Source organism: Mustelus asterias, chromosome 5 (genome assembly GCF_964213995.1).
Source record: "Mustelus asterias chromosome 5, sMusAst1.hap1.1, whole genome shotgun sequence".
Lineage (NCBI taxonomy): Eukaryota > Metazoa > Chordata > Chondrichthyes > Carcharhiniformes > Triakidae > Mustelus > Mustelus asterias.
This window is the reverse complement of record NC_135805.1, coordinates 59,461,178-59,473,644: the sequence shown is the minus strand read 5'-3', so window position 1 is coordinate 59,473,644 and position 12,467 is coordinate 59,461,178. Positions and strand designations below refer to the sequence as shown.

At 43.3% G+C, this 12,467-nt stretch overlaps 1 protein-coding gene across 1 annotated transcript; it reads right to left on the bottom strand.

Annotated features, from left to right (window-relative positions):
* Positions 1-2,571: 2,571 nt before the first annotated feature.
* Positions 2,572-3,651, bottom strand: LOC144494101 (4-galactosyl-N-acetylglucosaminide 3-alpha-L-fucosyltransferase 9-like). The gene has a single exon (XM_078213681.1). The coding sequence runs from the start codon at positions 3,649-3,651 to the stop codon at positions 2,572-2,574; it is 1,080 nt and encodes a 359-aa protein (XP_078069807.1).
* Between the last annotated feature and the right edge of the window lie 8,816 nt (positions 3,652-12,467).

Here is a 12,467-nt window from a genome sequence, read left to right as displayed (position 1 = left end):
GTTTGTCAAAGATGATTTCCCTTTCATAAATCCATGTTAATTTTGTCTTATCCTGGTGATATTTTCTACGTGTCTTGTTATCACATCATTTATAATAGACTTCAGCATTTTCCCAATTACAGATGTCTATAATTGCCTGCTTTCTCCAGTGTTGATGTGGAGATGCCGGCGTTGGACTGGGGTAAACACAGTAAGAGTTTTAACAACACCAGGTTAAAGTCCAACAGGTTTATTTGGTAGCAAATGCCGTTAGCTTTCGTTCTCCAGTTCTCCAGTGTTTGACATTGGGACCCTTATTTTTCCTGATACACATTAATGACATAGACCTTGGAGTACAGGGAACAATTTCAAAAATTGCGGAAGATACAAAACTTAGAAACATTGTAAACTATGAGGAGGACAGTGTAGAACTTCAAAAGGATGGAGACAAATAGGTGGAATGGGTGGGTAGGTAGCAGATGAAGTTCAATCCAGAGAAATGTGAGGCAATACATTTTGGTAGGATGAACATGGAGAGTCAGTACAAAACAAAGGGCACTATCCTAACTGGGGTGCAGGAGCAGAGGGACCTGTGAATGATAGAATCATAGAACCATAGAATCCCTACAGTGTAGAAGGAGACCATTCGGCCCATTGAGCCTCACTGACAACAATCCCACCCCAGGCCACATTCCTGTAACCCCACATATTTACGCCACTAATCCTCCTGCCACTAAGGGGCAATTTAGCATGGCCAATCAACCTAATCTGCACATTTTTGGACTGTAGGAGGAGGAAACCAGACCATCTAGAGAATATGCAATAAATAAATCATCAAAGGTAGCTGGACAGGTAGAGAGAGTAGTTAATAAAGCATAGAATTCTGCACTTTATTAGTAGAGGCGCTGAGTGCAAGAGCATGGTGGTTATTTTGAATTGTATAAGACCCTAGTTAGACCTCAGCTGGAATATTGCATACAGTTCAGGGTACAACTATTTAAACCTTGGAGAGAGCACAGAAGAGGTTTGCAGGAATGGTCCCAGCGATGAGAAACTTCAGTAATGAGGATAGATTGGAGAAGTTGGGACTCTTTTCCTTGGAGAGAAGAAAGCTGAAAGGACATTTGATGAAAATATTCAAAATTATGAGGCGTGTGAACAGAGTACACTGGGAGAAACAGTTCTGAATCATGAAAGGATCGAGAAAGAAAGAGTATAGATTTAAAATGGTGAAAAAAAAGTTCATTTTCAGCTGGTGTTTGAATCTTACTACCAATCACAGCACAGAATGACAGTGTTGTTAGAGGCTGTGCAACTGGATCACAAGTCAGCTGATACACTATGTACAAAAGGTCATCACAACAGCAAAGTTGGAAGTCAAGGATCAAGAAAGGTTATAAATTCTAAACATAAAATCATAGAAACCCTACAGTACAGAAAGAGGCCATTCGGCCCATCGAGTCTGCACCGACCACAACCCCACCCAGGCCCTATCCCCATATCCCTACATATTTTACCCACTAATCCCTCTAACCTACACATCTCAGGACACTAAGGGGCAATTTAAGCATGGCCGATCAACCTAACCCGCACATCTTTGGAATGTGGGAGGAAACCGGAGTACCCGGAGGAAACCCACGCAGACACGAGGAGAATGTGCAAACTCCACACAGACAGTGACCTAAGCTGGGAATCGAACCCAGGTCCCTAGAGCTGTGAAGCAGCAGTGCTAACCACTGTGCTACCGTGCCGCCCCGAAACAAGTAGATGAAAATTTACAGTGATTCAAATTTATTTAAATTTATTTTCTTTGAACTGTAAAAGAAGTCAAATCATGTTTCTCCAGTTAAAATATCAGACTGGAGAGGTGGTGACATAGTGATATTGTCGCTGGACTAATAATCTGGAGACCCACTGTTATGCTCTGGGGACCGGGGTTCGAATCCCACCACAGCAGATGGTAAAATTTGAATTCAATCTGGAATTAAAAGTCTAATGATGACCATGAAATCATTGTTGATTGTTGTAAAAACCTATCTGGCTCACTAATGTCTTTTAGGGAAGGAAATTTGCCATCCTAACCCAGTTTGACCTACGTGTGACTCCAGATCCACAGCAATGTGGTTGATTCTTATAATGCCTTAGAGATGGGCAATAAATGCTGGCCCAGCCTGTGACGCCCACATCCCAAGAATGTTTTTTTTTAAAATTGGCTTGACTATCTGTTTCAGGGCTCTATCATTTATAAGCAAGATTATCTTTTCTGAATCCTTTCTACAAATGACAATTACAAGAGAAAGACAACATGATTTTTTTTTCTCTAAATAAAATCATTCATCTTGGAAACAATTACATTTTCCAGCACAAGTCAATTTAAGATGAGAATTTGATGCTCGGATTTCAACTGTTGCAGTTTCAGAAACATGATGAATTCTCACATCACCGGGGAAGATGTAAGGCTGTGGGGTTCTTTTTGGTTGAAGAAAATTAATTTTTTGAATGAAAAATAATTTCATTTGGAGAAAGAATTCAATTGAATTTGACAGATATTGCTGATGATCCATGATATTTACCAGAGAAATGTTTTAGAGTTCAGTCCCAGAACCATTTCTCCAAACTGGAACATGATCTATATTTCTGAAACCGTTTTACATTCTCACACACGTTACATGCGTATTCAGTCCAGGAAGGAGGATTCCTCACTGTGTAATATTTCCTCCATTTGAAGTAGTGCATGTACAAATCTTCATTACCATCCAGCTTGTGCAGGTAATCCGCAAGCTCTTTAGCTGAGTGGAAATCATCCACATGAATGAAAGAATCGCCCGGGATGTAATTTTCATAGTTTTTTCTAGGTGGCCCCAAGACCACAGGCACAGTGCCCAGACGTAAAGCATTGTAGAGCTTTTCAGTTATGTAATCCTTATGTATTGAATTCTCAAAGGAAAGGTAGAACTTACAACTAGATATGATAGGTATCAATTTGTTATCGCTCAGGCAGGATCCAAAGGCTTGGCCGTAAGTGTTGATTTTAATGTATTTGCGGAATTCATTGTAGTACTTCACTCTGGTATGATTAGTGTTCCAGTGACTCACAACCCAACACACAAGGGTGCTTTTACTAGGCAGTTTAAAATCTAACGGAACTTTGTTTATTCTCAGAGAGCCATAAGGTGCTTCAATATCTGAATCCTGCCGATATGTCAAGGTCAGGTTGAAAAGTTGGTCGAGTCTAGCGTTTTTTGGAGAGTTGGTAGGTGACTCCATATTCATCCAAACCCATTTCTGAAAAATTGGCCGAGGCAGTTTGGGCAAATTGGACAAGTCCCCTCTTATATCTCGGTGATGGAAAAGGACAGCGTGGGATTTGTTATAGAGGCTCCTGTCTGCAGTCAAGCGACAGTTATGGATGTTAAACTCAGATTCACAAGAACTGAGCTCAAACCTCTGACCAAAAGGCCAAAGCCAAATGAGTACAATAATTTCATTCTCTTCAACACCTTTCACCAAGGGATTTTTCACATTGAATGCTGATGTGGCAGATTCCAATGGAGCATAAATCCAAGAGTTAGATGGTTTGACATACAGCAACAAGCTGGCTAAAAAACAGCCCAAAATGATGATGGAAAATAAAGGGATGCGGAAAATCCCAATATTACCTGCTGATGCCATAATGTCTCCTGTGAAGAAAAAAATGAAGATTATTAGGATACTGAGAGCGCAGCTCCTCTTCAATTTAAACTGTATCCAGACTCAGAAGATTTGAACACAGATTCCTAAATGGAATGAGGAAGATTTGTGTTGGAGATATAAGAGAGAAGGTAAAGATAGTGGAAGAGGAACGAGCTGAAAATAAGAGTTAAATGTAGGAAAGAAGTGAACAAACAGAATGAAGAAAACAAACAGTGGAAGGATTTAATCAAATACAGACAACATAGAGTATGATAATATTGTTAAAATTAAAGCATACTAAGGAATAGAAGGAAAGAAAGACTTTGTTTTATAAAGTATTTCATACAGAACTACAGGACAGAATTTAATGTAGGCAATGGGGTTCTTGCCGGTCAACTGGACAACAGCAGCTTCCCCTGTGACCAAGGCTCCCTGGGGTGGAAATTCTGCTACCTGTTAATGTTCAATGAGGCAGGATTAATTAATGACCTGATGGGTCACAGTGAGCACAACATGATTGAATTTCACACTCAGTTGGAATGAGGAAAGTGCAGATCTAAGATTAGTATTTTGAACTTGAATAAATGTAACTACAAATGTATGAAGACAGAGCTAGCCGATGTGAACTGGGAATTTTGGTTGAGGGATAGATAAGTAGATAGGCAGTGGCAGACATTTAAGGCGATATTCCGTAACACTCAGAAAAGAAAGTTAGAAAGGAAGATTCTAGGGGAAGGATGCACATCCATGGTTAACTGAGCAAATTAAAGATAGCAGGGAATTGAAAGAAAAAGCGCACAATTTCACAAAAATTAGTGGCGGGTCAGAGGATTGGACAGAGTATAAATAAAGAATGTACAGCATTTTGAGTGAGAGAGAAAGCTAGCTAGAAATATACGTCAAAATCTTTCCGCCATTTGCGTTGGTGAGATCTTACGGTCCTACCGATAGCGTGGGTTTCCCAATGGTGAGGAATGCATTTAATTGAAAATCCTGTTGACAACGGCAGAACCATAAGGTCTCACCACTAGTGAGCGGGAGAAAAACCCCGCTCGTAGGAAGACGAGAGGCAGTGCGCCACTCACTGGTGGAGGGATCTTATGATTCCGCCGTCATCAATGCTGTTTCCTGTCGAATGCACCCCTCACCACCGGGAAACCTGTGGTGGGAGTGTGCCATTGGCGGGATCATAAGATCCCACCAGCAAGAATGGCAGCAATATTGTGGTGATAAAAACAGTTAGTAAGAGTTTCTACAGGTATTTGAAAAGAATAAAGGTCACTCAGGAGAGTGTTTGTCCTCTAAAGAGTGAGCCTGGACACTGCCAGTGGGAAATATGGCAATGGCGGAAGCATTGAACAGATGTTTTGTTTCTGTCTTCTTTGTAGAAGAAACGAATAAAATCCCAGAAATAATTGTAAATCAAAGAAAGGGAGAAACTTAAAATATTTGCAGTCACCAGAGAAAGGATACTGAGAAAATTATTTAAACTAAAAGCTGACAGGTCCCCTGGTCCTGATGGATTTCATCCTAGGGTCTTAAAATAAGTCGCTGCTGAGATAGTAATTGCATTGTTTTTTAATTTTCCAAAATTCCCCAGATTGTAAAATTCTCCCATCATCTTGGAGGTTAGCAATGTAAATCCGTTATTCAAAAAGGAAGGAGACAGAAACAGGAAATTGCAGGTCAATTAGTTTAACATCTGCCAGAGGGAAAATGCCAGAATCTGTTAGTCAGGAGTTTATCCGTGGTGATTGTCCCTTTAGGGCAATACTGCAGAGTAAGGGTCACATGGCCTGGGTGACCAATCAGGATTCAGAATGTGGAATCAACACCATGGTGAGAGAGGCTCTGATGCAAGGAGACATTTTGGGAGCTCGCTACAGCCATGAGGTTGCTGTACAATTTTTATTTATAAATACCTTCTGTGTTCACGAATGAAGTCTGTGAAAAGTGCATCTTTAAATTATCACAGGTCAATTAGAAAATCTTAGTGCAATCAAGAAAAGTCAACGTGGTTTTGTGAAAGGGAAATCGTGGTTGACTGATTTATTCCGGTTCTTTGAGGAAGTAACAAGCAACGTGTTTATAGGAGAACCTATGGATATAATGTACATGGATTTCTGGAGGCATTTGACAAGGTGCCAGATCAATGGTTACTGTACAAAATAAGATCTCAAGATGGAGGGGATAAATATTAACGTGGATAAAGGATTGATTAGCTGACAGGAAACAGAGAGTAGGGATAAATAGTAGAGAATAGAGAGAGCAGAGGAGGATTACTGAATATTTTTAAGGTCATTTTTGGGATGGCAAGACATTACCATTGTTGTGCCATAGGTTATTTACAATCGCTATCGAAGACTTGGGTGAAAGGGCCAAATTGTTGTAAAATTTGCTGATGTCACAAAGGTTAGATGCATTGGCCATGCCAAACACTCCCTCAGTGTACCCGAACAGGCACCAGAGTGTGACAACTAGGGGATTTTCACAGTAACTTCATTGCGATGTTAATGTAGGTCTACTTGTGACACTAATAAATAAGCTGTAACTTTAACTTAAGATAGGTAGAAGAGCAAGTTGTGAAGAGGACACAGGAAATTTGCAAAGGGACATATATAGGTAAAGAGAGTGGGCAAAAGTTTGGCAAATAATGTGGAAAAATGTGAACTTGTCCACTTTGGCAGAAAGAATAGAAAAGCACAAAATAATTTAAATAGCATGTAAGTAGTCCTGTGTTATAGCATGAATCACAAAAAGTATGCAGGTAAAGCAAGTGATTAGAGATCCAAATAAAATGTTATCTCTTATTGTGAGGGGAATAAAATACAAAAGTTGGGATGTTACGCTGCAATTCTGCAGGGCATTGGTGAGACCACATCTGGAGTATTGTGCATGGTTTTGGTCACCTTAGTTAAGGAAGGGTACAAATGCATTGGAAGCAACAATTGGCGGCAAACACCAATTCATCAATAGGAAAGGCTTCCACTCACTAAATGTGCAGCTGGTATACAACCACAACAAGCAAGTCCTGCAGCTTTGGCCAAGGTTTCCCTGAAGCATCCACAATTCCTCTATCTTAAGCAGATCACAGATCCCTGACACCTTCACAGCATCCAGAATCAGCACTTCAGAGATACGAGTTACACCCACAAAGGACAATGTTGATGTCACCTGTCTGCAGACCATGACCTATATAGGAGAGAAAGTATAATGATGCTCATGCCGCTACTGGAATAATGAGGAAGACATTGAAGGGCATGAGGGCAGGGATGTCGAGGAAGATGAGGCTAGAGGCAAAGAAGCCACAGCATAGGCCAGACGAGGCAGGTATGCTCATAAGTCCCTCATAGCCACCAGAATCCAAGAAGAGGATGATGAGTAGTAATGATTATCCCCCATCAAGGGCCCACATGAACACCAGTGTGGCTTTCCTCTCACTTCAGCCATCCATTTCACTCTGAGTGTGAATACTTACACATGAGGCTCACATTGTCTTGATCCTTTGAAGAATGGTGACACCTTGGGAGAAATGGGGTGCCAGCTGGACTAGGTTGTTCCAGAGATAGATGTCTGAAAGTGTTGCCTTTTCCAGCATCTCTCAGACATCCCAGTCACAACAGCAGCCTACAAGAGGCAGAAGCTGCTCTATTATCATCGCTGGACTCGTCACTTGAGATCCGACAGCAGCAACTGTGGAACGGTCTCTACATCACATCGAGGATCCTACTAAGAGGCACGACTCCAGCCCAGGTGCCAAGGATGGAATACAAGTTTCCAGAGAACCATTTAGACATGTTTACATTCTCTGTGTCTCCTTTTTCTCAATTACATTGACATAGAGTCTTAGAGTCATAGAGGTTTACAGCATGGAAACAGGCCCTTCAGCCCAACTTGTCCATGGTGCCCTTTTTTTAACCCCTAAGCTAGTCCCAACTGCCCACGTTTGGCCCATATCCCTCTATATCCATCCTACCCAAGTAACAGTCTAAATGCTTTTTAAAAGACAAAATTGTACCCGTCTCTACTACTACCTCTGACAGCTTGTTCCAGACACTCACCATCCTTTGTGTGAAAAAATTGCCCCTCTGGACCCTTTTGTATCGCACCCTTCTCACCTTAAACCTATGCCCTCTAGTTTTAGACTCTCCTACTTTTGGGAAAAGATATTAACTATCTAGCTGATCTATGCCCTACATTATTTTATAGACCTCTGCAAGATCACCCCAAAGCCTTCTACGTTCCAGAGAAAAAAGTCCCAGTTTATCCAGCCTCTCCTTATAACTTAAACCATCAAGTCCTGGTAGCATCCAAGTCAATCTCTTCAGCACTCTTTCTAGTTTAATAATATATTTTCTATAATATAATGACCAGAACTATACACAGTATTCCAAGTGTGGCCTTATTAATGTCCTCTACAACTTCTCAATTCAATGTTCTGACCAAAGAAACCAGGCATGCCAAATGCCTTCTTCACCACTCTATTCACCTGTAACTCCACTTTCAAGGAGGTATGAACCTGTACCCCTAGACCCTTTTGTTCTCCCCAACACCCTACCATTAACTGTGTAAGTGCTGCCCTGGTTCGATTGACCAAAATGCATCACCTTACATTTATCTAAATTAAACTCCATCTGCCATTTGTCAGCCCACTGGCCCAATTTATCAAGATCCCATTGCAATCCTAGATAACCTTCTTCACTGTCCACTATGCCACCAATCTTGGTGTCATCTGCAAATTTACTAACCATGTCTCCTAAATTCTCATCCAAATCATTAATATAAATGTCAAATAAGAGTGGACCCAGCACCGATCCCTGAGGCACACCGCTGGTCACAGGCCTCCAGTTTGAAAAACAACCTTCTACAATCACCAGGTCATCAAGCCAATTTTGTATCCATTTGGCTACCTCACCCTGGATCCCATGAGATTTAACCTTATGCAACAACCTACCATGCGGTACCTTGTCAAAGTCCTCACAATTAGGGATGCTGACCTGTATTTACCCTCACGTTTCGATGAATGTGAACCACCTGAGGATGGCGAGTTTGTAAAAGTTGCCTGCCACACATTACAATACCTCCTCTTGATCAAAGACAGTCCGCCATCATGGCTGTTCCTGGGTAGCTGCAGAAGACTCAGTCACTATGAAGCCCTCAAGGTTGCCTTCATTTGATTATAAAGAGCACAGGTCAGACTCACTACAGACTCACTCCAATCCAAAAGTTTCCCTAAGCATAGGTTCAATCCACCATTTGCACCTCTGGAGCTTGCTCTGGGGCTCCACGAGCAGAATATATCACCATTTACAATCATCATCACTGACCTCGGTAAATGTTGAAGTCAGGCTCCACACAGCCTGTATCCCGCATTGTGAATAGACTCTTGCAGTCGCTGGACAGACAACTGAAAGGTAATATATTCTCGAGGATGTAGGCATTAGCAGCACAACCATAAGGTGGCTGAAAGAGACATAGCCACAGCACATTGAGGTGAGAAGGTTCTCACAATTATGGTGAATCTCTGAGGAGGGACTCATACTTGTACATTACAGAGAGATGTTCCAGTACATACGACCCTTCTCCATCTGTTTCAACATCTCTCCTTCGACACTCGACCTTGACCTATACTGAAAGCAGACGAGTTACGAGTACACACCAGCCTCAATCTTATACAGAAAAGAATTAGCAATGTATGAGCTTGCAGAGCAAGTGAGCCAGGTTGTCCCATGATAAGATCTTGTATGAAGGATGATACATCACTGATGTCAGGAATGATGTGTGAACAAAACTCACTGTTGTGTGATGCAGACACAGAGATGGGAGGCACCAGAAAGCGGCATCTGCAATAAGCGGAGGGAGCGACCATGTTGATGCACCTGTTTGACAGCGACACAGCTCATCATAAGGTGGAGACACACACAAACGTAGATGTGAAATATGTCGTATTGTGTTTACATTGGTGAACATTATAAGCATGTGGTTAACACCCATACCACCGTAGTGCTCCTAATATTGCTTAAATTTCCTAACCATACTGTTACGTCTGGGTGCTTCCCCAACATCCACTGTGGAGGTGCAGGCAGCCTGCTGACTGCTACACCCTGTTGTCTGTGATGATTTCAATGGGCTGGGGAGCCCTGGCCTGTATTAGGTGCCTTGATTTGTGGAGCAGGTGCACCCACATTGGCTTGCAGAACTGGAGCTGATGGGGGCACAGGAAGAAGGAATTAGGATTGGATGGATACTTCAGGAGTCACATGGACGTCCCCAGGGTTGTGCACCTGCTGATCCTCCTCCCTATGGGTGCTCGACTACCCCCGGAGTGAGATTGACCTGGCCCACTCCACCCCAAGTAGCCACCAAAGGCTATAGCAAGACAGTAATGCTCCTGTAATTGTGCAGTACCAATGGCCTGCCAGTGTTATCATCGCAGATTGGACACAGACGTCTTCCTCCATTGTTCACTGTAATCTAATGAGTGCAGCTGACATCGATTTCTGATATTCCCTTGACTGTCACTGCTGTTCCAGCAACTGGCTTTGGACAGTGGCACGGTGGCACAGTGGTTAGCATTGTTGCCTCACAGCGCCGGGGACCCGGGTTCAATTCCGGCCTCGGGTAATTGTCTATGGAGTTTCCATGTTCTCCCCATGTCTGCGTGGGTTTCCTCTGGGTGCTCTGGTTTCCTCTCACAGTCCAAAGATGTGCAGGTTAGGTTGATTGGCCATGCTAAATTGACCCTCAATGTCAAGGGTACTAGCAGGGCAAATATGTGGGGTTACGGGAATAGGGCCTGGGTGGGATTGTGGTTAATATAGACTCGGTGGGCTGAATGGCCTCCTTCTATACTGTAGGGATTCTATGATTCTATGAACCAGGTTCATCTGCAGGTTCATTTGACTCAGACTTAGCAGAATCATGGTTTTCAGCAATCCTCCAATTGCCAGTGACCTCTGATGTCCCGGCTTCTGCCTACTGTGGACCAGATTGTGCATGTTACTCGCCAGACTGTGACCCCAAACTTGTTCTAGATCTAGGTCCCAAAATGTGTATGTTTCTGCACTGTGGAGGGTATGGGTGAGTGTTGCGATTGGTCTTCAAGGCTGTTTATTTTAATTTCCTCATCCTTGGCATCCCCAGACCTGAATCTGATGGCCTAGTTTGTGGGTGTCCTCAGGCGTTTTCCAGATGTACCTATGAGAGTGGAGAAAATGAGTGCATGGCGGAGGAGGACTTGAGAAGAGGGCAATGCACTCGCAGTATCGCTGTCCATGGGAGGAGGTGGTGCAGCATCCTCGCCTGGGTGTGCGCCACCCAGTCCCCATCACCACAAGCACACACCACATCACCAGCCAGTGCGCTGGCACACTTCTCAAAGGGAGTGAGGATCTTGATGTCGACTGTTCCTCTCCCAGTCTGTTGTGTGTCAATTTCTCCTACATATACACAGATGGAGAGAGTGAGCAGGACGCATACCAATACACATGATAAGGATACCTGACACATGTGTGTGTGTGTGCGTGCGTGTGGGTGGGTGGTGGCTCGAGTCAGGGACAAGATGAGGATATGCGCTCGAGAGGGTATCAGACTGATGGAGATATGAAGGTGAACGTGAGACTGAGCGGTAATGTCCCTTGAGCTGAGCAATGTTTGAGAGATGGATCTGGCAGGTAAGGTTAAAGAAAATCCCAAGAGCTATATTAAGTGTAAAGGGGTGGCGAGGAGAATAGGCCCCCTTAAAGAGCAGCATGATGGTCTGTGTGTGGAGCCACAGGAGGTGGGTAAGATTTTTAATGAATATTTCTCCTCGGTGTTTACTGAGGAGAAAATCGTGGGTGCTAAATAAATCGTGAAACAAGTGGTGATGTCTTGGGCCATGTGTATATTACTAGGGAGGAGGTATTTGCAGCTTAAACATAGAACATAGAACATAGAACATTACAGCGCAGAACAGGCCCTTCGGCCCACGATGTTGCACCGACCAGTTAAAAAAAAAACTGTGACCCTCCAACCTAAACCAATTTCTTTTCGTCCATGAACCTATCTACGGATCTCTTAAACGCCCCCAAACTAGGCGCATTTACTACTGATGCTGGCAGGGCATTCCAATCCCTCACCACCCTCTGGGTAAAGAACCTACCCCTGACATCGGTTCTATAACTACCCCCCCTCAATTTAAAGCCATGCCCCCTCGTGCTGGATTTCTCCATCAGAGGAAAAAGGCTATCACTATCCACCCTATCTAAACCTCTAATCATCTTATATGTTTCAATAAGATCCCCTCTTAGCCGCCGCCTTTCCAGCGAAAACAATCCCAAATCCCTCAGCCTCTCCTCATAGGATCTCCCCTCCATACCAGGCAACATCCTGGTAAACCTCCTCTGCACCCTCTCCAAAGCCTCCACATCCTTCCTGTAATGTGGGGACCAGAACTGCACACAGTACTCCAAGTGCGGCCGCACCAGAGTTGTGTACAGTTGCAACATAACGCTACGACTCCTAAATTCAATCCCCCTACCAATAAACGCCAAGACACCATATGCCTTCTTAACAACCTTATCTACTTGATTCCCAACTTTCAGGGATCTATGCACACATACACCTAGATCCCTCTGCTCCTCCACACTATTCAACGTCCTCCCGTTAGCCCTATACTCAACACATCTGTTATTCCTACCAAAGTGAATTACCTCACACTTCTCCGCATTAAACTCCATCCGCCACCTCTCGGCCCAACTTTGCAACCTGTCTAAGTCTTCCTGCAAACTACGACACCCTTCCTCACTGTCTACCACACCACCGACTTTGGTGTC

Bases quoted from the DNA above. Each gene is read 5' to 3' on its own strand.
- LOC144494101 (XM_078213681.1), bottom strand. From the start codon at position 3,651: ATGGCATCAGCAGGTAATATTGGGATTTTCCGCATCCCTTTATTTTCC.